This window comes from Hibiscus syriacus, unplaced genomic scaffold (genome assembly GCF_006381635.1).
Source record: "Hibiscus syriacus cultivar Baekdansim isolate YM2019G1 unplaced genomic scaffold, ASM638163v2 tig00116996_pilon, whole genome shotgun sequence".
Classification (NCBI taxonomy): Eukaryota; Viridiplantae; Streptophyta; class Magnoliopsida; order Malvales; family Malvaceae; genus Hibiscus; species Hibiscus syriacus.
In genome coordinates this window covers 2,170,406-2,196,625 of record NW_024063512.1, presented here as the reverse complement: position 1 = coordinate 2,196,625, position 26,220 = coordinate 2,170,406, and the positions used below count along the sequence as shown (strand labels likewise).

General features: G+C 35.5%; 5 protein-coding genes and 1 pseudogene across 7 annotated transcripts; 4 read left to right on the top strand and 2 right to left on the bottom strand.

The window, feature by feature from the left end:
* The first annotated feature begins 147 nt into the window (after positions 1–147).
* On the top strand, positions 148–1,363 carry LOC120193609. Its single transcript, XM_039196067.1, has 2 exons — positions 148–540; positions 1,346–1,363. The coding sequence occupies exons 1-2, from the start codon at positions 148–150 to the stop codon at positions 1,361–1,363; spliced, it is 411 nt and encodes a 136-aa protein (XP_039051998.1).
* LOC120193466 (abscisic acid receptor PYL8-like) lies at positions 1,123–5,283 on the bottom strand. Of its 2 annotated transcripts, none has more exons than XM_039195952.1 (4): positions 4,909–5,283; positions 4,151–4,366; positions 1,504–1,741; positions 1,123–1,367 (listed from the first exon to the last, which is right to left on the bottom strand). In XM_039195952.1, the coding sequence occupies exons 1-3, from the start codon at positions 5,053–5,055 to the stop codon at positions 1,544–1,546; spliced, it is 561 nt and encodes a 186-aa protein (XP_039051883.1). In that variant the 5' UTR covers positions 5,056–5,283; the 3' UTR covers positions 1,123–1,367; positions 1,504–1,543. The 2 variants fall into 2 exon arrangements, with proteins under 2 accessions (XP_039051883.1, XP_039051882.1); XM_039195951.1 differs by having other exon boundaries at positions 1,514–1,741.
* A 1,953-nt stretch (positions 5,284–7,236) lies between these two features.
* Positions 7,237–11,283, top strand: LOC120193692 (DNA primase small subunit-like). 2 transcript variants are annotated; one of them, XM_039196128.1, is made up of 13 exons: positions 7,237–7,480; positions 7,628–7,705; positions 7,818–7,929; positions 8,156–8,240; positions 8,357–8,408; positions 8,500–8,561; positions 8,642–8,757; positions 8,837–8,958; positions 9,555–9,647; positions 9,844–9,901; positions 10,317–10,390; positions 10,640–10,688; positions 11,035–11,283. In XM_039196128.1, exons 1-13 carry the CDS (start codon positions 7,250–7,252, stop codon positions 11,175–11,177), a joined length of 1,275 nt encoding a protein of 424 aa, XP_039052059.1. In that variant the 5' UTR covers positions 7,237–7,249; the 3' UTR covers positions 11,178–11,283. The 2 variants fall into 2 exon arrangements, with proteins under 2 accessions (XP_039052059.1, XP_039052060.1); XM_039196129.1 differs by having other exon boundaries at positions 7,240–7,480; positions 9,555–9,623.
* Positions 11,284–15,552: 4,269 nt separating this feature from the next.
* On the top strand, positions 15,553–19,606 carry LOC120193729 (annotated as a pseudogene).
* A 176-nt stretch (positions 19,607–19,782) lies between these two features.
* Positions 19,783–24,904, bottom strand: LOC120193607 (long chain acyl-CoA synthetase 4-like). Its single transcript, XM_039196066.1, has 17 exons — positions 24,747–24,904; positions 24,147–24,210; positions 23,937–24,026; positions 23,757–23,813; positions 23,548–23,596; positions 23,260–23,336; positions 23,078–23,117; positions 22,900–22,994; positions 22,110–22,277; positions 21,841–21,951; positions 21,607–21,761; positions 21,231–21,306; positions 21,011–21,128; positions 20,652–20,897; positions 20,426–20,565; positions 20,130–20,312; positions 19,783–20,019 (listed from the first exon to the last, which is right to left on the bottom strand). Exons 1-17 carry the CDS (start codon positions 24,896–24,898, stop codon positions 19,783–19,785), a joined length of 2,058 nt encoding a protein of 685 aa, XP_039051997.1. The 5' UTR covers positions 24,899–24,904.
* Positions 24,905–25,374: 470 nt separating this feature from the next.
* LOC120193606 (uncharacterized mitochondrial protein AtMg00310-like) lies at positions 25,375–25,960 on the top strand. Its single transcript, XM_039196065.1, has 2 exons — positions 25,375–25,557; positions 25,658–25,960. Exons 1-2 carry the CDS (start codon positions 25,375–25,377, stop codon positions 25,958–25,960), a joined length of 486 nt encoding a protein of 161 aa, XP_039051996.1.
* The last annotated feature ends 260 nt before the right edge of the window (positions 25,961–26,220 follow it).

The following is a 26,220-nucleotide window of genomic DNA, read 5'->3' as shown; positions in this document are numbered from 1 at the left end:
TCAACCCCGTTACCCGCTTCCGCCATTACCTCTTCTCACTGTCCAAAACGCACCACCAACGCCTACTCTTCACATTAAAATCCTAATTTCTTAACGTTAATTCGCTAACTAAATACCGTTTTTTTTTGTTGTATCTTCCATTAAAAAATGACTCGACTCGCTGTTTTGATCACTGTTACTTTTCTTTCCTTGACCGTTACTCACGCCCGCCTTAATGTACCGGAACGGACCGTCATCCCCGAAGAAACCGTTACCGATTTACCCGGACCCGACCATACAACCACAAGCGTCATCGATCTCCCTAGCGAAAAACCCGACTCCGACTCCGACTTGGATTCTTTTCCACTGACAATGACCAGTTTCCGTCCCATAAACGGTCACTTTCCTAGGCATCCGCTGGTTCCGTTCCGTCATAAACACGACTGTCATTCACACAAAAGGTTTAGGCCTTCGAACCCACGGTCCCAGCGCAAGCGCTATATTTCTTATGGCAACGATATGGTATTGTCCGAGGAGAGAATTGGTTTTGTCACTGATCAGGTTACGTGGTTTTGATCCCCAAATGCAAGAGAGACGGGTCAGGTTTTTCAATAATGGCGCCAAGTTGAAGGAGCATGTAGACTTTATGAAGCCTCGTCACTATAACCACGAACACGAACATGACCATGACGACGAACACCACCATCACCATAGCTATCATCGCTGAGGAGTGGAAGATGAGAGTCGCCAGAGTAAAGAGTATGTGGGAGGGCTCGTGAAGAGCTTTCGCAAGTTTTTTATTAAATTTTGAAGGTATCATAACGTTTTTTAATCAAGTGATGCTTCTTCTGTTTTTTGGCTTGGCTGTATTTAAACTTGAAATGCTTATCAGTTGTATATAACTTGAAATCCTTTGGTGATGAATAATATGATATTATTATTCTCTCCTTAAAAATATATTTAATAAAATTTATATAGTTTCATTTTTCAAATTTTAAGATTTTTCTTTTTGACGTGGTACTTATAATTAGGAATAATTTGTTATATAATCCATTGAAGAATCATAGGTCCTTAATAAAATCTCCAAATTTTTTTTTTTTGGGGGGGATGATATACTAGAGTTATCGCTTCCAATTTACAATATAAATAACTTGGAAGATGAGTAAATTAAGATCATGTACCAACATACGATATATCCACCAAACACTAAATGGTTTATACGTGCAAAACTAATAATATGAATATAAACTTCCTATCGTACAGAGATATATACAACAGATTCCAATACCAAACACCACATTATTAAACACAGAATTAAGACACGGAAATTTCTGATTTGTTTCTTCATTTTGGAAACCTGTTGTAGGCCGAGGATGGAGCTTAAATGTCTGCTATTATCGACACAACACACCTAAAGATAATGCATAAAGTATAAGGAAATAGAAGTTGACTCAAACGGAAGTTGGCTCGAATTATCGACTCAGCTTCTATTCTAATAATATAAGTTCGTCACTTATCACTCACAAAGAGGTACCTTATTTCTGCTATGAGGGACCCAGATTATTCACATTCTTTCGATCAGTTCAGTACGATCCTGAACGGCCAATGACTTGAGATTGCACTTGATCAGTGCCTTAACGAAGTAACATGTTTCATCTTTGGTGTTTCCATCCGGTACATCCACCACAAAAGACTCAATCACCAATGTTCCTGGTCTGCCATCAATGACCTCAGGATGGACAGTAACAATGGATGAGTAGTTCTGCCAATTTGCACAGCATACAGGCAATTTTGCAGTTCATCAAACCAGATTATATCCATGTACAGGATTGCACTATTAAGGGACGCTGATGCAGAATTGGAACAATATAATTCTCATAAATTCAAATGTGAAAAGCAAAAGGAGGCAGAACAATATATCACAGAACAGAAATCTAGCACATCTTCAAAGATATGATAAACAGCATAGCTTAACCGTTTATGTGTATTAACTAGAGATATTCGACATCCAGAAAAAAAAACTATAGGCAGCCGTAAAAAGAAGGGGTTCAGGTGCCATAAACAAGAAAACATAAAGCATAAGTTACCTTTTAGTCACTAAACCATGGGTCAATTCTATTTTGGCCACAAAACAAAAAACAAAAATAAAAAAAATTGTCAATTAAGGCACTTACGTTACATTTTCATTCTATTCGGTGACATAACCTAATATAATAACAGTTTTTTAGTCCAAAACTTTTACATTCTATCAATTTGATCCCGATTGAACTAATTCAATAAATTTAATCCTCAATATTAAAATTCTATTAGTTTAGCACTTAAACACATCATCATCCTAATAAACCACTGCAAAACTTTGCTAAATATGAAAGATGACAATGGGTTAAAACTCTATCAAGATTTGGCACTTAGAAAAACTTACCCAAAAATAGGAAAGGGAATTCTTCAACACCATCATACATTTTTGTTTCTTCATTTGTGAAAATGTTGAAAGAACTTTAACATCCCAAAACATGCCTTTATCCTGCTCACCAACTACTTCACAGTAGCTCTTTCCCTTTCCTTTATCTTTCTCATCTTAACTCTCCTTTTCTTTGGAATCCCAAGCCCATTGAATCCCATTTCAAACCCCCACCCGTGACCCCAAAACAACCGAGGTTGAACTCGAGCCAAACCGGTGCTGCTGTCAAGATAAATGACTAATGATTTGTATAGAATTGAGTTCTTGGATAAACCTGGAAGGGCTTGGGTGCAAAGGTGGAAAGTTAGCTATAAAGGAGATGAATGGCATACTGAAAAATGATCTTTGTGGTACCACATTCTCATAATTATCAGGGTCAAATGAAAACGCAATTTGCAATTTTTAACGGGTTAAATTGATATGTCCTCACAAATTAAGCATCCGTCAATGAAGCCTAAATTGTTCCGGTTATGAAAAAGTGGGAAATCAAAGGGAACTTTGCTTCGCTTTGTTTCCACTGAGGGAAAGCGCAGCCACATCATAGGCTCGAGTGGTTTCTTCGGCTGAATTGAAGGTCCCTAGCCAAACTCTGTTTTTTTTTTCCCATGGAAAACTGATCTCTGCCGCAAATTTTCCCGATGGTCTTTTTCCAACACCTGTATCTTTTTTCTTCCTTTCCTCATCGAAAAATGATTGAAACTTTAAATCCACCCGATTCTCTCAAAAGGATTATCCATAATCAGGTGTTTAACTTCAAAGATTGAAAAAAATATATGCAAAATTACTACATCAATACAATGGGATTGATGAAAAGCTTAGGAATAAGAATTAAAAAAAGGTAAAACTCACCAAATCAACATACCCAAAATTAATATATTTAAAAAGCTGATGAAAAAAGAAATTGAAATTTTAAGGAAAGGGAAAAAATAGGACCAAATTGATAGGGTTTTTAAACATTAAGAGTTAAATTTTTGAATAACTTTGAATTACAACCAAATTGATATAATGTATAAGTTTGATGGCAAAAATTGTCATTATACCAAAGCACGTCACCATCTCCGTTGAGATTTTAGCACCTTAATTGACAATTTTTTTGTTGTTGTTAACTGGCCAAAATAGAATCGACAAGGTAGTTTAACCAAACATAAACAGTCGGGATAGATGAAAAGACAACATAGACAGAGGGAAGTTACAGAGCACATTCATTCCACTGGTCAAATTCAGCAGAAAGATATTTCACCAGTCAAATTGTAGGGATATATATATATCTTCCAGTTTTAGTTTACAACTCTAATTTCCAGTTTTGTAAGGTTATGATCCATCTCAAACACACAAAAATTCTTCTAAAATGCTCAATGAATCTGACCATTTAAACAATGATTTTGACAATTCATACTGAAGTCACAGAGTCTTTATCCGATGACTGGTAACAAAAGTTACCATATTCAATGCTCCACCTCGCATATTGCAGGGGATCATATCCAAATCCTTATTACATTTTCAAGTGATTTATGCATTAAATAATCAGACTGAAATTATCACAGCATATAATAAGAGGGGAGAAAGTTACTTTTAGATGAATATCTATATTTCAGTCAATATAAAGGTTGGAAAACAAAAAAAAAATTATTGGAATTCAACAGATGCATTTACAATTACGTGTGTGGTGTGCTGGTGTGTAACTAATTCAACCAAGTAGATAATTCATACCTTCAACCTGTGATCTCCTCCAACGATTTTCATACTCAAAATATGCTCATCGTCATCCAGATATTCTAACCTTTCAGTGCTAGTTGTCCCTGGCAAACCTGACTTAACATTGACTTCTCGAACACTACCAATCCGAAGGTCCCCCTGCACAACACACCTACTAACAAATGATTTGTATTTCTGCGGTTGATCAAACCTCCTTACTAATGACCAAACCTGATTGATCAAAAACCAATAGTAAAATAATCCGAAAGCGAGCTAAAACCGGAATACACGATATTTAGATTGGGTATGGGATATCAAATTAAACTCATTCTAATATAAAGTCGTCAATGTTCTACATAGCAACTCTAAAAAGAATACACGCTTCATCTAGCTCAAGGTTTATTTCGAATGTCCATAGCTTGAGAAATGTTTAATATCACATAACAATTCAACGAACCAATACTCTAGCTTAAATTTTCAGTAAAAAATTCGAAACTCTAATAAATCCTTACTTAAAATCAAACTCCTCATATATTGAATCCAAATGCAATGAGAAAAAAGAAGTTTAAAGGGAAAAATCCCGACAATAAACAGTCTCCTGAAAATTAAGCTAATTATTTCAAATAGGCGTCTAAAACCGAACTTTACTATATTCAGCCAAAAACATTACCGGATCTGTGTATGGATCGAGCACCCAATAGAAACCTAATCGATTCCATTAGCCTGATTTTCTTTAACAAAAAAAGAAAAGAAAAAGAAATATAAAATCATACGAGGTGAACAGAAACTTTGATGTGCTTAACGAGCGAAGAGCTGCACTGATTTTCATTAACCTCGAATTTGTGGTGCCTCTTGATGAACTCTCCTTCCATCTTACTGAAACCGTTCCCGCTCATGGTGATATAATTATTGGTCACCATCGAGGTAACCTCAGCAGAAACCGTAGGCCGTGGAAGAGAAGGGAAAAAACCGGTCAGAAAGCCGACACTGGGTGTTAGCAGGTGCGGGTTAGGTTACCGGAGAGCCCTAGAAAGATCCGAAATGAAACGCCATCGCCAGGTCCAGATTGCTTCTTCCTCATCTCATCGCCTGTGATAATTAATGATTAGCACTTGGCAGCAGGAGTTTTGATTTTGCATGGGTCCAAGGATTTTTTGGCTATTATTGTTTATTCGTACTTTCCATGGTGATTACCACTGATTAATGATTCACTTAGCAGCAGGAGTTTTGATTTTGCATGGGTCCAAGGATTTTTTGGACGGACGTACTGAAAGTCAAACGACTGCGTTAGTAAAGCTTGTGGTTTTTTTCATTGTTTTCAGAACCGGACTGGTTAGTAAATCGGTCATGTTATCGTTTTATTGGTTCAATCGATCGAATTGGTTCGATCGATTGAAAGAATCGAACGACGTTATAATTATTTAAAAAATTTAATAAAAATATCAAAATTATTTAATAAAAAATAATTTTTTATATCACAAGTCATATTCAAAGCAAGTCATAACATATATAAATTAAAAACCATAAAATCAAGTGAAAACAAAATGATTCAAATTAACTACAACATAATATTTAAGGTAAAACATATTAAATAATAAATATAATTATATAACTATAATTAAAAAATAAATTTGGGGCTAAAAAAATCATAACAAAATGATATTGTTTGGTTTAATTTTTTTTTAAAAACAATCACACGTGGCTAAGAAACATAGAAGAGCATCCCAGAAGTCTAAAGAGAAAATATGAGAACAAAAACAATCTCACATGACTAAGAAACATAGAAGAGCATCCCAACTAACTTTTATAAATAATAGAGGTAATTTGACATTCAAAATCATAGAGCCTTTAGGTGAGCATTGAGTGAACTATTCTTTTACTTCAATCAAGCTCGAATTTTAGGCTTCAATCGAGCTTCTAATTTTTATTTAGTTCAAGCCTTTTCGAGTTCAAGTTTCAATATTATATTTCGAGTTCGAGTTGAACTTGATAATTTTTAGCTCGTGAGTTTGAGTCGAGTTGAGCTTACTTTTTAAAGTTTTCAAGTTCGAGTTGAGCTCAGCAATACTCGAGTTCAACTTGGCTCGTTTAACAAACGACGTCGTTTGGTTTAATTTTTTTTGTTTAAAAAACAAAATTGACGGTTTTTCCAGGTTTTCAGCCGATTCGGTTCGAACGGTTCAACGGTTTCTGCCGATTCACTAATAGCGGTTCAACCGGTGTAGATTGAACCGGACTAGACAACGATTCCTCGTTGAACCGACCGATCCGATCCGATTTTCAAAACACTGATTTTTTTAGGGTAACGTGTATTTAGTAGTCTATCTATATGTGGATCTTTTTTAATTATTTAATTATTAATTTTTTAAAATCGCATTTAATGTTTTTTTTTGTTTTGTTTCTATCCTTGACTGTTAAAAAATAAATAGTATTAATGCAGTAATTTTTTTTTATTTTTTCAATAATAATATAACATTATCTTATAATATGTTATTGTCATATTAATTTTTAACATGTCGTTAAGTGATTAAAACCGAATCAAAATATAATTTTATGTAAGTTTTTTTTAAAAGATAAGTTATTGAAACGGAATGGAAGCAATAAATAAGTGATTAAATATGTAGTTTACATTTTTTATTGTTATTGGGCCAAGTTTTCAGGCCTAAAGTTTCCTGCCAATGATTTTTATTTGCCCTAATCCCTCCCGCCATCCTACTTTCTTCCTGTGAACTCGCTGCTCCCAGATTCTTCTATTCAACGAAAATTTAGTGCTCATTTTGAAGCAAAGATGACGAAGGAAGAAGCTGAAAACGGAAGAGCCGACATGGTGATTGATGGAGCTGAACAGCAAATGTTGTCCCTGATGGATTCGACACTAACTATATCAGAATCTACTATGATCAGAATTTTTATTTTTCTCTTACAGATTTTCACCATATTGTTTAAATATGGAATTTTCTTTTATTCTAATACTTTTGATTGAAATCTGAAACGAATTTAATGACAGCAAAGTTATTTCCTCATGCCGATTTGATTAAGTGGATGTCTTACGGGGTAAACCAAATCTCTTCTTCCTTTTCGTGTATATGGCCTTTCATGCACGCGCTTTTTCATATGCTTTCGTGTTTCCTCAATGTATTGATGTATATTGTGATTGCGGTATCCGCAGATGGCAAGCATCCTGCTTGCGACAAGTCCTACTTTGGAAGAAGGGAATTTTCTTTCACGCTAGAAAATAACGTTTATATCCGATTCCAGTCTTTCAACAGTGTTACAGAAATGGAAAATTCCATCAAAGAGAAATGTCCATTCAAGATAGATATTGGGCCTGTCTATAGCGTTGATGTAAGATTTCATTCAATTTCTTCTTATGTGCAGTGTATGAATCGTCTCTCAGTGAGCTCTGAGTTAAAGCTGGCGATTTAGTTGTTTTATTAGTTATTAATGTTTGCTGATTTATTGGTTGTTAATGACGACTTGTCTGTAATGCAGCCTGCTAAGCGGCATGCTTATGCTCAAAGTGGTGACAATGTTTTCACTCCAGTTGAGAGAGAATTGGTTTTTGATGTTGTAAGCTACTGGAATTATAGAAAACCGAGCATCTTAGCCAACTTTTTAAACATAGTCCATGTAACGTCCGCGTTATTTTACTTGTTGGATTTATGCTTTATTCTTTTCTCAGGATATAACAGATTATGATGATGTTAGATATTGCTGCACGGGAGCTGATGTTTTCTTGGAATGCTGGCCCCTAATGACAATTGCAATTAAAGTGATTGATACTGCTCTCAGAGGTAAAAAGTGGATAACTATGTTTTTTTTAAAAATCACTCTGAAACCTTCGCTGGCTTACTAAACTGGCCTAGATCACAAAGTATTCTAATTGGAACTTTGAGCTCTTAAGCGGTCCTACGTAAATTTTGAATTACTACATTGGAACATTTGGTTTCTTGAGTGTACATAATGTGTGCATATCTTTTTCTTACATCATCATTTAACTTCAAAGTTCTAATAATTTAGATGACTTTGGCTTTAATCACATTCTCTGGGTATATAGTGGTCGATATGGTGTGCACTGCTGGGTTTGCGATGGAAAAGCCAGAAGGTAATGTATTAAACAGTTCAAATCTTCATATTATTTCTGTTATTCCTTACCTGTATTATTACATAAAAATATTATTTCTGTTATTCCTCACCTGTATTATTCCTTAACTTCTACAGGCTGACTAATGAACAGAGGGCAGCTATTACTGATTATTTCCGTGTACACAAGGTGGTTAATGAGTGCTGTGAAATACCACTGGATTTGGCTTTCTTCCCCCCCCCCTAAATACCAAGAAGTCATTAACTTTGTACCTTTTCAGGGCAATGAAAATAGTCACAGAAAGGTATCTTTACCAGGTCCTGTTCTTCATCCTTTCTTGGCTTAAGTGATATTTTATTGTCTTCAATTTCCTTATTCTGGACTTACAATCTCCTTCACTAAGGCATATTCTGTTTTAGCAGGAGATCCTATACTGAAGTTCTGGAGGGATTTTTTGAGGCCAAACTGCTTCCAAACCAAAATTTACTTTCCTGTCAGGAGAGATATGAGAAGATCCTAGAAATGATTCCCGATGCATGTAAAATTTATACTTTTTGATGGCTGGCTTTGTCATTTATCTTAGAAGGTGCTCATGTAAGTATATTCTATTTTTGAAGCTGTTGCTTCTGAGCTGAGGGGAAGGTGGCAAGAGAATAAGCGAGCTTCCATGTCAAAAGATGACATTAATCATGTTAGGTGGGAGCAACTAAAATTTGTCCTGCAATCAGGTAAACAAAAGGTATGAATTATGCTCAATATCAATGTTAAGTACCTAATGGGATGTTGAAACCTCTATTTTACATTTTTCCCCCATAAACAGTGACATAGACCACTCTATTTAAATAGGTGATTCGTGCACTTATGCACTTTTGACAGTTGTAGATTTAAATTTGTTTTTAAATTAACTACTCTGACAGTGATGCTAAAATATACTAAGTTGGGATAAGTTTACTATGTTTAAAAGATATAATTGCCATCAAACAGACCATACTATTTTGAGACTCAATATCAGCGATAGAATGCTTCATAGATCCTAAGGTGAGACTACGACATGTGAAAGTATTTACAATAAAGGGGTTGAATCCACTGTGTTAGAAATGAGATTCTACAGCCTCAACATTCTCATTTTATCATCTATTATCAGCAATAAATGAGTTGGATCAACTAGTAGGCCCATAGGTTGAAGATCCATTACAAATTGATTGTTTTCCTGGACAAGTTCTAACGCATTAGAGATACGTTTTTCAAATATTTTCATCTGATGTCTGTTTCACTGAGAGGCAGAGTTACTGTATTTTAATCTTTTGAATTATTTTGCATGATTCACCTTTCCAGACACGGGGACTACGGAGATGTGTTGAAGAGGTCGTCTTCTCCTTTACATACCCTAGGCTCGATATGGAGGGCTGCAACAGTATTACACTTTTTGTATTGTTTTTGTTTATTATTATTAACATTATTATTTTGGGTTCATACTCTTTCAACAAACATAGGTTTCTTAGAAGTACTCCCACCCCCATTTCATAAGCCAGTAAATATAAATTGCATTTTTGAAATCAAGAAGTTCCTATATTTAAGAATATCTGTGTGATCCGTCATAGGCAACTGCTTGTTTGTATATCAGGTGTCGAAGCACATGAACCATTTACTGAAGGCACCATTCTGTGTACATCCAAAAACAGGTTAGTATTGAAATGTCTGTTCTATATCAGTTGTTATGAATCTGAAGATTGGCCAGAAATCATAGCTGGGTGCCTAAAACTATGAATGTGAATTATGTTATAAGAATCTGGGCATTTAAACCTAAAAGCTAAAGCACAACAGTAACCGCATTCAAAACCAGAAATATGATCAGTAGATGTATTTATGCCGTGACACCTTGAATATGTTCGGAGTTGGATTTCTTTCGTAATTGCTAGTCAGCTCTCTTAACATGTATGTGTGGATACATGCATACATATCAATACCACGTGATAGGGAATATCTTCCTGTTCTAATTCACAGGATATTTAAGGAAGAAACTTTATTGTCGCATACCCTAGCAAAAAATTATTATTCTCCAAATGTGTTCACTTTTTAATTTTATTTTTCCTCTAGGTCGTGTTTGTGTTCCTATTGACCCAAACAATTGTGATGAGTTTGATCCAACTACAGTGCCAACCCTATCCCAGGTATTTGTACTATCAACTTTCAATTTCTTATTTATCTGTGGGATTTTTTTATGGTGTGTATTTCCAAATCTAAGTTCAATGGTTTGTTAGAACTTCAACCAAGAGAGAATTATAATGCATTTCAACGTTGTAAATTTGTAAAATTATGAATTCTAACTATGCAGTTCTTCCTCACGTGTACATTGTATGAGCTCATGCCCCTTTGTAGAGAGATCAGTCTATAATTCTTTTGATATATTTACGTGGCAGCTTCTGGAAGAATTGAACAGGGGAGGACTAAGACAAGATGCCAAGAATGGTATGTTTATTCTTGCGCTGGTTAGGTTCCTATACTTTTAGTTAGTCGCCTGCGAATAGAAGATGAAAGACCGGGAAAAGTTAATCTGAAGAAGTTGCACTTATTATTACTGTTCTGGATTTCCTTTCTCCTTCTGTGATCCCTTTGACATAAACATAATAAGGATTGATTGTCAGGCATTAGAAGATTGAGGAGTTATATGGGATCAGAAACCGATGCGATTGATCAATTATGTGTTAGGATATGCTGCTGTAATGGTTGAACAACGAGAACTTGGCTAAAACTAATGCCACCTGCAATCGGTATTTTCTTTGTTTCTGATATTGTCGGCTTTGGTTGATGGCAGAATGGGATGGAACCTCACTTGGAGAGTCAGTCAAGTTTTTCAGAACATCATTTTTACAGCCTCTGCTAAAATCTTGCAAGGAGGAGATAGAAAGTTCTTACAACGCAAAGCTGCAGCAGTCCAAGAATACCCTCAGTTGGTAATGTTTTCTGAACTAGTATCACAGAAGAATCTGTTTGTGTTTTGATTTTGATGTATAATTATATGAAATGTTATGTTCCATGTACACATTTGTGCTTTAATCAATGTCAGGAGTCATGTTTCATTAAAAGCTGCTTCTAAACTGAATATAAATAGATTTTTCCGTCTCTTAACTCATTCATCGGAGGCCCCTTAAGAAGTGGTTTGATGTACATTTACTGCTCTGTTTTGAAAATTGAAACCTTGACAGGTTAGGTTAATAAAGGCTTTGTTCAAAGGTTATTCCGAAAGCGAATTTATTGGTAAAAAGAAATGTAAAACCTGATAGTATTCTAATCATGATGCTTATCCGTACAGTCGTGCCATGTGCAGTCGTGCTTGATAGAACCATCTGTCTAAATGTGTATAGTCCGTCTTTAAATCTTGTTACAAATGCGGTGACTCTTCAATTAGTTAACGAGAGTGTTGTTTTCTCAAAAGGATTTGGATTCAAGTAGTTATATTTGTAGGGTGTCTTTATCAATGATTAAGAATGATTATAAATAGATATTATCTTGTAATTATTTTATATATTAACAAATAACTAAATGCAGTAGAGATGATTTGAAGATCAAATTAAAAAAAATTATAACAATCAAACTAGAAAAAAAAATATATATATATATATATATATATATATATATATATATATATATATATATATATATATATATATAATGTGTTGGGTTTCATTGAAATTTTTGAGGTGTTGTAACCACATTAACTGTATTTGATTACAAGATTCATTTAAAGCTTCTTTCAATCAGCTTGTATAGGTTCGATCAATAATACATATCAACCCAATTCAAAGCACTCCTACATGTAACTACACGATCATCTACTAGATCTAACAAAAATAAAAAATCCTTTAAAGTAGTTGTACACTTTGTAATTGTAGTTTAACTCCTTCAACGCCACCGTTGTTCACGGGCTACCATGCTTAAATTTTGGTATTATTTTCTGTTACGAAACATATTGGTTTTTGATATAGCAAAGTATACAATCATAAATATGTAGTCATTTAGTTGGAATTAAAGTAAACACAACATAAATATCACAAGTAAATTAATCTATAAACAGAATTAGAAATTCTTTATAGTGGTTATTGAATTGGTCGAAACAAGCACGCAAAGAAGGATTGGGCCACAATTTTACGGACCATCACACAGAAGTCTAATAACGAAAGTCCAATTATGTAGGTTTTAAGAGATATGACTTTATAGAAGTTGCAGTTTTTACAGAAAATCTGGAACCAAATATTGATGGAGAAAGACCAATCAATCTCTATATATCTATGGGTGAAAAGGAGGGGGGAGGCAATTCTCATTTGTTAAGCAAAAAAAAAATATTAACTACTTAATTAATATTTTTTTTCAAGCCACAAAAAAAAAAAAACTGAAGTCAAGTCGCATGAATTGCCAGATGTGGAACCTCTAACATTTGCGACCAACATTTGATAGAAGGAAATTTTTTTATATACAAAGTTATCCTCCAATTAGCTCCCTGCTAATTCGAGCTAGGATAAGGGACCCTACATTAAAGCTTTTAACTAACCCCATGCCTATATCACCTAAGATCTTGATAGGGCCAACTGTCCCCCTACTTTGCACTTTTTCTCTTATAATCTGTGTGTTCCCAAGCAAAAGTTGGAAGTGTAGAGGTAAAGGCCTTTTGTCCTGGTTGCATGCGGCTGTTGGATGATGGGGGTACCCTGCCCTTGCCTCGGGTCCTCATATTTACTCCAATGATAAAAAAATTACATATAGATAGAATGAATTTATGTGGGTGCTTTGTTTTTAGGCGATTTTCTCGAAAAATTATCAGTGATCGGTATATTTATCGATTTAACATCGGTTAGATTATATTTTCCGATCTAACACCCTTAGTAGTAAAGCGCGTTATATCCTGATTTGGCACCACGTGGGTTATAGCGCGTCCCCTGCACCGCGCTATATAATGACATTAGATACACGTGGATAAAGTGCGGCCTCTGATCTGCGCTATATGCCACGTAGGGGTATAGCGCGGATCAAGGGGCGCGCTATACCCGGGGGATTTCATTTCATTGCTTGTTTTGTTATTAAAAACCCATCTAATAATTTGCCCGTAAAAATAAATAATCTCGGACCAGTTTGTTTTCTTTTTCTTGGTATTTATCAGATTTTACGGATTAAAAAACTATAAATGCAATTAATTATTTAACAAAAGTAATAAATTAGGAGTTTTTACCTAAAAATCACTCAAAACAACGAAATATTATCTGTTAGACGCTCTTTATCCAAATATTATTGTTCTAGTACCCTTTCTAACAAAGCGCAGATCATGAAGCGCGCCTTCGCGGGGTTCCGTCTGAGAAGGCGATAATTTATTATTTTATTATATTAATTTTTTTTATTACTTTTTGCAATTATAAAATGGTAGGTGGGTTACTGTGTTTATATGAGAATCATATATCGAGTTATTTTTTCGATAAGGTAATAATTTTAAATTTTATTACAAAATAAATAAAGATGCAAGATAAAATATAAAAAATTATCGACATCGACAATCAGAATGAAGATTAATATCATGGTCTACCGACTAAAACTGAGAGAAAAATAGCAAGCGACGGTATACGAAGAAAAAGCAACGGCTAGGATTTATTTTACATATAACCATATTTATGAAGTTAAAACAATTTATTAACAATATATTACATATTAACTTCAAATAAAATTTGCACCATTTAATTTTACAAGATAAATGTATATATTAATTCTGCGTAAATACTTGTAGATGTTTGGTCTAACTTCCTTACTTAACCATCTTCTTAAAGTCAAACCTAAATTTTACAATTCAAATATATTTACGTTCAAAAAAATTCTAACGAGATTCTGGTTTCCTAGCTAATGCCACACGTCTTTCTTACAAAATTTCAGGGGCATAAATTAAATTAAAAAACAATAATTTAATCTAAGCGCATTTTCACTCTATTCTTCTTCCCCAAAAAAAAGTTTATTAATTGTAAATTATTTTAAATAAATTTAGTACGAAAACGATAAACAATAGCTTTGAAAATTGTTTAAAAATGTGGTTTTCGGTTTCAACTGTTTAAGCACTACTGTTAAAATAGTTGTGAAATTTTAAAATGCCCAATTCATACATAATATTATAAATTACAGAAATAAGATAATTAATATGCAAACAATTGAATATTATGGTGTACGGAACATAAATTTTAAATATTATTAAACAATTATATAAATTATTTGTAAAATTTAATTTTAATATATAAACTATACTTATGAGTCAAGTTTGTAGTGTATATTCAATATGTAATCTTGAGAAATAAAGATAATTTTGTATTCTTTGATCAAGTCTTAAAATTCAAATAAAGATAATTGTTGAGAGAAATTATTCCAAATTATGATTTAAATGGTAAAAGCATTTTGTTTACTATTAAATAATATTTTTAAAATATTATTTTATATTCATTTCAGACTTATAAAAGAATACTTTTAGATATCTTAAAAAATGTTACACACCCTAAATCTAGGGTTGCAAATGAGCCGAGTGGAACTCAGCAATACTCGAGCTCGACTCGACTTGAAAACTTAAAATTGGAGTTCGACTCGGGTTGAAAGCTCAGAAACCTAAAATTTTCAAGCTTGATTAGAACTCGAAACCATGAATTGAAGCTCGAAAAAACTTGAAATAAAAAAATCTTAAACTTAACTCAGTTGAAGCTCAAACTTTATCTCGAACATGAACCTTAGGTATACGAAAACTTTATACTATATATATATTTTTAAAAATCTATACGTAAATGTTAATATTATTAATAATTTTTTAAAAAAAATTAATATATTTTTTCTTCAAGTTGCTATCTAACTTTTCAAATCAAGTATACTCGATTCGAGTTCGAGTTGGGGTCAAGTTTATTCAAGTTGAGTATTTATCGAACTTTTATCGAGTCGAGCTCAAAATAACTCATTATCTGTCTCTTCTCATTTACAACCCTATATAAATCTATATCGATAGCGAGTAAGACACCCAAATAATTTTTAAGGGTAAACTACATATTTAGTAACACAACTTTAGGCATAGTTTTTTTTTAAAAATAATAAATATTAAAATAAAAAAATAATTTAGATACTATAAACCTATAATTTACCTAATAATTTAATACGAAAAAATTTCAAACTTAATAAAATATTTTTCATTTATTGATCTCTGCCTCTGTTGACCCTCTTGGCACCTTCCTTCCCTCCACCATATATAAAGACTTGAATTCCTCTCAATCTCTCATCAGTTTTAGAAAATTGAAGGAAATCCCATCCTGCAGTATACAAACTCAGCTGCAGAAACATTTTGTTTTTCTTTTTCCGAAATTGAAACTTCATTTTTTATCTTTTGATAACTGTGAATACAAATGGATAAGTTAACGAAACTCATTTCAATGGCTCCTCTGTTTCTTCTACTTTGCCTTCCTTTTGCATTTGCTGATCATGACTACGGCCATGCTTTGAGTAAGAGTATTCTCTTCTTTGAAGCTCAGAGATCTGGTCACCTCCCTCATAACCAGAGAATCACATGGAGAGCTAACTCTGGCTTGAATGACGGCAAGGCCAGTGGGGTAAGCTAAAGCTCTCCAGTCTCCACTCCCATTCTCCTAAATGTTGCACTTCTTTCTCAGTCAATTCTACATTTTTACCCCCCCCCCCCCCCCCCCCGATTTGTTGGAATTGTTTGTGAACGTTTTTACAGGTCGATTTGGTAGGAGGATACTATGATGCAGGCGACAATGTGAAGTTCGGGCTGCCCATGGCATTCACCATAACAATGATGTCCTGGAGCATAATAGAGTACGGTAAACAAATGGCTGCCAATGGTGAGCTCAAACATGCCATGGAAGCCGTCAAGTGGGGCACCGACTACTTCATCAAAGCTCATCCCCATCCCTTTGTCCTTTACGGAGAGGTATTCTATTCTCCATCAACACTTGCTCCTATGATTTTGTTTCAACCTAGAATTAACAACTTAAATAAAGATCCATTTTCAATGTGGTTGCTAAATTTTGGTGTGGGTCTAGGTTGGAGATGGTAACAGTGACCATTACTGCTGGCAAAAACCAGAGGACATGACCACCGACCGACGTGTTTACAAGATCGACCCAAGTAAACCCGGGTCGGATCTCGCCGGTGAAACGGCAGCAGCCATGGCCGCCGCCTCAATCGTCTTCCGCCGCTTCAACCCTGCATATTCCAGGGAGCTCCTTCGCCATGCCCACCAGGTATTTATATAAATCTACAGAGTATCTTTCCTAAACTCACTTTGGCTCACAGTTCCCAAAATTTCCGGTGAAAAGCTTTAGACCCATAGTAAATAGGTAGTTAAAGACAGTTGCTCGCTTTTCCTGAAAACGGTGTCGTCTGCTTCGATTTGAAATTGAAAATTACATGGTGCGGGTAAACTTTTTCGGCGCAAAATTTGGATTATGGGATGGGAGTAGGGATGGGCATAGGTCGGGTTGGGTCGGGTTTTCCACTCGATCTGACTCGAGAAGAAGTGGATCTCCACCCATGACCTGATCTGATTCGATGAAATTAATTTTTCACCCGACCTGATCCGATAGATAGTTTAAAAAATCCGATCTGAAATAATAAAAAAAATTATTTTTATTCAATAAAAACAATGATTAAATTGAAAAAATAATATATGGATTGGTATTATTGTAATTATTTCTAAATATATAGCGTAAAATTATATATTTTTTCCGGGTCGGGTCAGATTTTTTTCACCCTAAACCCGAACCCGACTCGAACACCACATAAAAAAATCTGACTTGAACCCGAATTTTTTTTAAAAAAAATCCGACCCGATCGAATCAGATCGGAATCCGTCGAGTTCGGATTAGATGCCCATCCCTATATGGGAGCACTCCGTTTTTCCCAGTCCATTAATTGCCTTTTATGGCCGTACAGATCTATCGTAGTAGCAGATCTTAACCGTCCATTGTACAGCTATTCGTTTGCTTTTTCTCACGTGCCAACACCGTCGGTGATCTTATTCTTAATAAGACCCATATTCCTGAATTACCCTTGCATCTTTCCTCATATTACAGAAATTTTGTAACAGCAGATTTCAAGAATTTTTTATTTAACATTTGGATTATTCTTGTTCTGTTGTCAGTTGTTCGAATTTGCTGATAAATACAGAGGCAAATATGACAGCAGCATCACTGTCGCTCGTAAATACTACCGATCCGTCAGTGGATACAATGTAAGTTAATCTATGGCTTTGCTTAGTACGAAGGATAGTAAGGGAAAATGATGAAAAAATGTTGACTTTCAACCCAGAGATTGCTTGAATTGCTCCTTATAAATTGGTTTTGAATTTGGAAATTTGTGAAGGACGAGTTGTTGTGGGCCGCTGCATGGCTGTACCATGCTAGTAACAATAAATACTACTTGAACTATCTTGGGAGAAATGGTGATTCGATGGGTGGAACCGGTGGGCCATGAGTGAGTTCGGTTGGGACGTCAAGTATGCTGGCGTTCAGACCCTGTTGCCAAGGTATTATTTAACTCCCACTTCAAGTTCACCCATTGTTGTACGACAATTGGTTATGTAGTTATGTCTCATCAAGTAATCATGGTTTAGGTGTTTATGCTTCGAAACATTTTGGTATGTTTTGTTTCACATGCAGCTCTTAATGCAAGGTAAAGCTGTTCACAATGCACCGGTTTTTGAAAGATACCGTCGGAAGGCGGAGTACTTCATGTGTTCATTGATCGGAAAGGGTAGCCGGAACATTCAGAGGACTCCAGGTGGTTTGATTTTCCGACAGAGATGGAACAACATGCAGTTTGTGACCAGTGCTTCGTTCTTGGCCACTGTCTGCTCTGACTATCTTACTTCCTCTAGAGGAAGCTTGAAGTGTGCTTCTGGCAATGTTGCACCATCTCAGCTTCTTTCTTTCGCAAAATCTCAGGTGATTATCGATCTCTTTGCCGAATTAAATCTTTACATATTTTTTATGAATGGTGACCAAATTCAGCCTTTTAACAAGTTCTTTGATGTTTTGCAATGTTGAATTCTCAGGTGGATTACCTTCTTGGAGACAATCCAAGAGCTACAAGTTATATGGTTGGTTATGGAAACAATTACCCTCGTCAAGTTCATCACCGAGGTTCATCGATTGTTTCAATCAAGGTCAACCCTAAATTTGTTGCCTGTCGACAAGGTTATGCCACTTGGTATACGAGGAAAGCAAGTGATCCTAACGTCCTCACTGGTGCTGTAGTTGGGGGGCCTGATGCCTATGATAACTTCGCAGATGAAAGAAACAATTATGAACAAACAGAGCCTGCTACCTATAACAATGCTCCTCTCCTTGGCATTCTGGCTAGACTAGCTGGCGGTCATGTCAGATATAACCAACTCCTTCGTGGTATATTAACCCAGCATTCCCATTAAAATTTATGGTTTCAACCTTTTTCAAGTTCTCGCATATTGATCAATCATGAAGATCATGACCTTGGCTTTCCCTGCAGTGGCTGTCCCAGCACCTAATCCAGTCATTGCCAAACCGAAACCTGCACTGAAGCCCGAATTGACTCCAACTTCTGGTATGTTGTTGTTTCTGTTTGAAATTATTTACATTGGTTACAGAATGTCTGATTCTATGTCTCATTATGATAGGCCATTAAATGACAAGATACTACTTTGGGTATTTGTTTTGCAGCCTCATCTTCTAGTCCAATTACCATAAAGCAGAAGATGACAACTTCCTGGAATGACAAGGGGAAACATACTACAGATATCCCACAGTAGTGACCAACAAGTCTTACAAGACACTAAAGGATCTCAAGCTTTCTATATCAAAGCTTTATGGTCCTATATGGGGTCTCACTAAGTCTGGCACTTCTTACAGTTTCCCAAAATGGCTCAACTCTTTACCTGCCAGAGAGAGTCTCGAGTTCGTATACATCCATTCTGCTTCTCCTGCTGATGTCTCAGTTTCAAGCTACAAGTTAGCTTAAGAATGGAAGACATTGCAAGGAAAGAAGAGTAAAGTTCCTCATGGTTTATGTGGTTGTGGCGTCAGAGCTGTGCAGCTATACAAAAATGCAGTCAGGGATTTGGTATTTAATTAGGGTTGCTGGCTGATACTAGGTGAAATAACATGGAAGATTAGAGGAGAAATAGATAGGGCTGAGAAACAGTCAAATGAGTGAAAATTGAGAAGTAAACAAAGGACTTCTCAATAAGACTGCAAGGAATCTGTTTTTATTTCTACTTACAGTTACAAAGCAGTAGCAGATGTATTTTTCTTTCTTCTTCTTTTGGTGTTGTAATGCTGCAAGCTTTGCAGCATTTTATAGTTTCCATATAAATAAAGTTCACAGAACAATGGCCGCAGGGGAAATAAATATTTATTATTATAATTAATAAACAGTTGATATTTTCAAAAGAATCTAATAGCTTAATATGATTTGAATGAAATAAATCTTACTATGTTAACATGGAGCAACAGTTTCACCTAATCGATGACATCTTGAAAGAGAAGAAAGTGTATGTATTTTGTCAAGCATTTGGCTTGTTTGCAGTCTTGTACATGTTGTCAACCACATTCTGCATCCAAACGGCGTTGATCATTTGGCCGCGCAAGCCAAATATGACAAAAGGAAAACAGCTACGTACCTGATAATACTTGAGCAATTGAGGCCTTTTCTTCTTATACGTGGGGGTGAGAAGGTCGCGTTCCATGTCGAATGGCACAGGGTCAAGATGGACAGCTTTTACAAATTCAAAACCTTTCAGCTGAAACAAAAAAGGAATCGATTTAGTAGGGGAAATGTGTTTGCTTCAATAGGGGTGAAACTAAACCTGTCGATTAAGAGAATCGAGTTGAGTTTCGACGAACGAGAAACCTTTTTCTCTTTGGCAATCTCTGTGAGCTCCTCAAATATGTACTGTCTGGCCTTGGGATTTTGACAGATGGAATCAAAGTCACCACTTACAGCATTCTCAGCAGCCCAGGTTTCAAGTGCTCGCTTATTGGGGTTAACGACAGCAACCAGGAAGGACTCAAAGCTGTTCCCATAAATCCAGATCTGAAATCGATTAAAGACAAAAAAAAAACTACCAGGTTAAAACACTTAAAATGGCCAAACAGAAACGTACAGTACAAGCAAAAAAATGATAAGTACTGCAAAAAGAAGATTACCGAATCAGTAACAGACGAGAGACCATAAATATTCTCCAGATTCTCAACTGCAACATATTCCCCTTGTGAAAGTTTAAAAATGTTCTTCTTTCTATCGATAATTTTCATACTTCCATTTGGTTGCCACTCACCAATATCCCCTAATGCCCAGAAATGATGAAAGGACGTCAACATGGAGAAAACTTAATAGAACCTTAATTTAAGAAGAGGAAAGAAATTAGCAGACCTGTGTGGAACCATCCATCAATCAATACTTCATTAGTAAGGTCTTCACGTTTGTAGTACCCTGAAAATAGTGTGTCTCCCCTGATACAAATTTCCCCACGTGGTGTGCTTGCAAGAGCATCGTATCCCATTTCAGGAACAGATTCTAGGTGTATATCTACGTTCGGTACTGGAGGACCTACAGTACCGAGCATCGACAATTCATTAGGTAATGAGACAAAAGTCCCCGCACAAGTCTCCGTTAGACCTACATTCGGATCCGAATAAAACTGATCAATGTTCATGCTACAGACAGTGTGCACAATCAATGAAGAACAATGAATCACTTATACAAAAGGCTAATTTCAAAAGATAGTATACCATATCCTTGCAGAACATGACAACATGCAACCACTCGCAGGAACTCTTCCACATGAGAAGAAAGAGGTGCTGCCCCGGATAGAATAAGCCGCACATTCCCTCCCAATCCTTTCTTTACCTGAGAAATTATAAACGCGAATGAGACTCAAATAGACGAAAGATTCTAGTCAAGAGGCAAGGAGCCTTGTGTGGATTGTATAAAAATGAAGACTTCAATCACCTTGTTGAATACAACTTTGTCACAAATTGAAGATGCATCTTCATGTTTACTGCCCTTCTTCATCTTACCAAATTTGCTGTAGGAGTAATCATAGATGTTAGAACCAAATACCAACACAGAAAAAAATTGTAAATCAACTGCCACAGACAGAATTTGGTGAAACCAAAGCCAAAAAACATTTATTCTAATAAGGTAACAAAGCAAAAAACACAGTGACAAGAAATGCAGGGACAAATGCAAATGAATATGAAGTTTAAATCCCAAAAGGATTGAGATAATTAATTTCACCTCTTTTTTACTCATTATATTTTACTAGCAGTCGGCGGACAAAATAAACTGCTTTACACAAGCAAACTTAAAAATGAATGCAACTCACTATGAGTATGCCACATTAAACAACTTCCTTCTCATTAAGCTTCCCCCAGAAATCTTCTGTACTAAACCTGAATGGATTCTGTCTAACACACGAGGAACGGCACAGAAGATAGTTGGCTTTAGCTCCCCAATATCTTCAACCAATAGTTTCACATCCTGAAGACGCAACAAATAAGAAACTGATAGTTTCAACAAGCTCTAATATCTTGAAACAATTTCAAATAATCCTGCTCACCCCACGCCAGAATCCTATTGCGGCACCTCGAGAAATAAAAAACTCCTCAATCACCCGGTCAAAGATATGTGCAAGAGGAAGATAAGAAAGATATACATCCTTCTCAGTCAACTGTAAGATTTCTCAAGAAACAAAATATTGAGAGAGGGAAAAGCAAGAAAGAAAAAAACAAGTCAAAATTTTGATTCGGGAAAAAAGAAAGACAGGTAAAACGAAATGACCACTGAAACTGTTTGTCTTGGAATAAAAAAGTTCAGTCAAAAGATCACCTCTTCATTTACGGTCTCTAGCAGGAGTTTCACCCCTGCTATAAGAGTAACAATACTGCAATTTGAAATCAAAACTCCCTTGGGATCACCAGTGGTTCCACTTGTATACATTATTGTGCAAATATCACTTTGCGTCTTCTCTGGTAGATCAAAATTTTTATTTTCTCCCTGCAAGAATCATACATCAGAACTTAAGCCAGAATTGGTGGTCACCTACTTGTTAAAATGAAGCGATTTTAACTAATGGTTAATAAGATAATTAAACAACTAGCAAATAAGCATGACATATGGTTATCAGATGATATTAAACCTGGAAATTTTTATATTTGTGTCATGTTCGTGTAATTTATAAATTTTGACAAGTTAATAATTTGTATTATATAAATTTTGATGTTTGTATATTTTCTTATCGTGTTGATGTTTTAGTGATTATCTTCATGTTGTGTCCAGCATAGTATTGGAAAATTGCTCGAGCATCTTCAATCAGAAAGAATTGAAAGGAAACGTCATATATCTGTATAGTCGGATGCTAAAAGTATCAAAACAGACTATCTCCTTTGCTAGTCTACAGTTCAGTTACGGTCAAATAATTACTCCCAGAAACCAATGGCATAACACATGGGATCATGCATAAAACTATAAAGAATATTTAGCTAATATCAAAGATCTTTAATGCAATGCCAAAAACGTGTTTCAACATGGCTAGCAGTCTGCTAAGAAGAACACAACAGCTTCAGCAGTGTTGAACTATTTTCTAACAAATCAAGAGAATAACAGAGCAAATGCCTACCAATTTCAAAAATTCTTCCCAAGGATATATTGCCAAACCATGCTTCTCAGCTTCTGCTTTCTGCTCAGGTGTTACTGTCCCAAAGCTAACAATTGCTGTGTGGCAAACGTACATGCAAATTGCAGATGAATTATTTCTTACACACCCCCTTAATTAAATAAATAAATGGATGACTTACTTCGCAAGTATTCCGATGCCTTTGGGAATGTTTTAAGCAGCTGAAAATGCAAAGAGAAACCTTACATGATAAAAGGACTATTTGTGCAATTACAAATTCTTGGATTAAAAGAGAGAAAAATATCTTCCCTGTTAGTTCTTATGCAATCCTAGGATTCCAATTGTAGATATTAATATGCTTACTTCATTGATCTTTTTTTCCTCCACAAATGCTATTGAAACTTCTGCATGGCATATAATAAACTCCACAGCACCAGAACCTATAACATAGAGGAAAAAGGTTCAAACATTCATAAACAAATGCATGTTATACTGAGATGTACACATTATTAACAGAGATTCAACGTTTTAATATAAAGGACTATCGCCATATTAAAAATTGGAGAAGCCTACGTGACGCATAAGATTGTTGTCCGCAGAAACTTGTGATTAAACAAAATTCAAATCATGTTGGTTCTCAATAACAAATACCTAAAGTGTCATACAAGGGAACACAATAGAGTCCATGAGCATTGCAGGCCTGTATCAATGTTGCTGTATTAGTAAACATTTTGGGCAACAAGAATTATAACAGCAAAGACTATGTTCAACATATATATATATATATATAATGACATCAGTGTAACCAGAGATGTTTGTTTACCATGCCAATCAGATAAAACAAGCAAGAATAATCATACCTCCATGCTTATTATCCACTCTGGGCAATTGGCACCATAAATACCACATTTTCCTCCCTATAAACAGTGAATAAGAAGCATAGAATTTGTAAAATACGCACAGCATGTGACCGTGGATGATTATCACGGAATTAATATTTTCATCGCAAAAAGTTACAGTAAAAAATGTTAGAGCGTTACTTTCTCAACACCACAGCTCCTGATGGAATTTCCGAGTTTCATTACAGTGTCATAAACTTCTTTGTAAGTTTGCCACTCGTATTCTCCAGCCTGCGGTTAAAGCACAGCAATTTAGACGCACAAACTAAAAGGCATAGGCATCAAACATAATGCAAAATCAAAAATAACAGAGAAGCAAAGAATAAAAGACACTGCAGTGGCAAAGCATACTTTCCCGTTCAAATTCTGACGGCGACCAACCATGGGATTATCAGGATATTTATCGACTGACATCCTGCGAGGAGGAGATGAAATGCAAATCATTATCACCAAATAAAACAACAATTCTTCACAACACAGTGAATTTGAATTATATTATAGTTAGATAACAAGGTCAATCCATCCATATTAGCAAAATTTTAATCTCCAAATTATATAAACACCAAAACATCGAAATAATTACTACTATTGAACATTTATTTATATTTTGTTTTTCAGTTTTACAGTGTTGAAAGAAATACAGAGCTTTCAACTATAATCATGGAGATATCGTTATCTCGGTATGTGTGAATGTCAAATTCAAGTGTTTCAAATACTAGACGTTTGATAATATATTTAGATGTTTTGATCTCTTCCATGGCCTCCTCGGATTCAAATTAAAAAAGATAGGCAAACATTTTAAAAAAATGAACCGAACTTCTAAAGAGAAGAAAATTTTCCAAAGCCATCAGATATCAAGCAGAGAAAAATAAAAGCCAAATATCTTTTCTTGTTTTCTTGGATACCAAGCAAGAGCTTAAATTATAAAAAAGGGAAAATATAAATCGTAACTGGAAAATGTCCCAACAACTCTCCATTCCAGGAATCGGAGCAGGGAAACCATTCTCCGCAAAACAACTGCGATAAATAGGACCGATTGAAGGTTTTCCATCGGCGGCGGCCTTCTCTTCCTCTACTTTTATAACATAACACTTGTCAGCCATTTGATCAAATTCTAATGTACCAGTGATTCATCCACTATGCACACTTTGGATGCTACAGTTTTCACTTTTCAGAGTGAAAAGATTTCTATGAATACTGTGTGGTTGGATGTAATTTAGTAATAATTTAATGAGATTATTTATCATTGAAAATAAATTATCTAAAAGCTATTTTTAATTTTGGTCAAATTATTTTAAAATACTCCTATAAAATTCTATTAGTAACTGAATAATTAGTTTTACTTTTATAGATGAGAGAAGTTTGAAGTTGTCGTGCTAACCGACTTATACAGAAACCGACCTCCTATGATTCAGGGAATCAACCGTCCGCTGTATCAGAATTCAGAGCCAACCGAACCTGATGATAAAAGATTGAAGGGTGAATTACATTCATGATCAATTAATTATGATGTGATTCTATATTTTTCATCGATCTTTAGATTTTGTCAATAAAACCACTTAATAGTTTAAATGTTGTGATGTTAACATTTAACTTATGGTCTCAACACCTTTTATCCTTTGGTGGTCGAGAAGTAATCATTAAGGCGGTTGGACAATCCACTCCGGCATACCTTATGGGGTGTTATTTGCTCCCTCAAAATTTCGATGATATTGTTTGTGCTATTCGTGACTATTGCTGGTCGGGGGTGCTTCAGAACGGGGTTGGCCTCTCATGGCATGGTTGACACTTCGTTTCCCGATTAGAGTGGGGGGACGAGGGTTCCGTGATCTTCATGGTTTCAACTTTGCTTTACTTGGGAGGTGCTTTGGCGCTTTATTCATCATCCAGAGAGCATGGTTTCCCGAGTCTTTGCTGCTAAGTATTTTCCTCATGGTAACCCTTTATTGGCGGAGGTAGGAAATCGACACCCGCATGCATGGCGAAGTCTTCATCATGTTGCAATTACGTTACGCTCGGGCTTCCATATTCGTGTGGATATTAATAGTTTAACATCTATGCTCTCCTCACGCTGGCGTGGAACTACTCCTATTTCCCTGGAAACCGTCTACCTAGATAATAGTTCTAACCCCATCCGTTGTGGGGATTTCATGAGCTTGGGATGATCGTCGAGTCTGTGGAGCGTTTTCACCTATTGATGTAGCATCTATTCTTCAATGTCCGATCTCTCCCACGTGTGAGGATACTCGGAATTGGGGAGCACATTCTATCGGCGTATATTCAGTGAGGTCCGGATACCATTGGCTCATGCGGCAGGGTGTTCAAATTACTCCACCATCGTCTTTATGGTTGGGTCTCAGTCGTCTCCACATATTGCCAAAGGTACGTGTCTTCGGATGGCTTTTAGCACATGAGGCTCTACCTG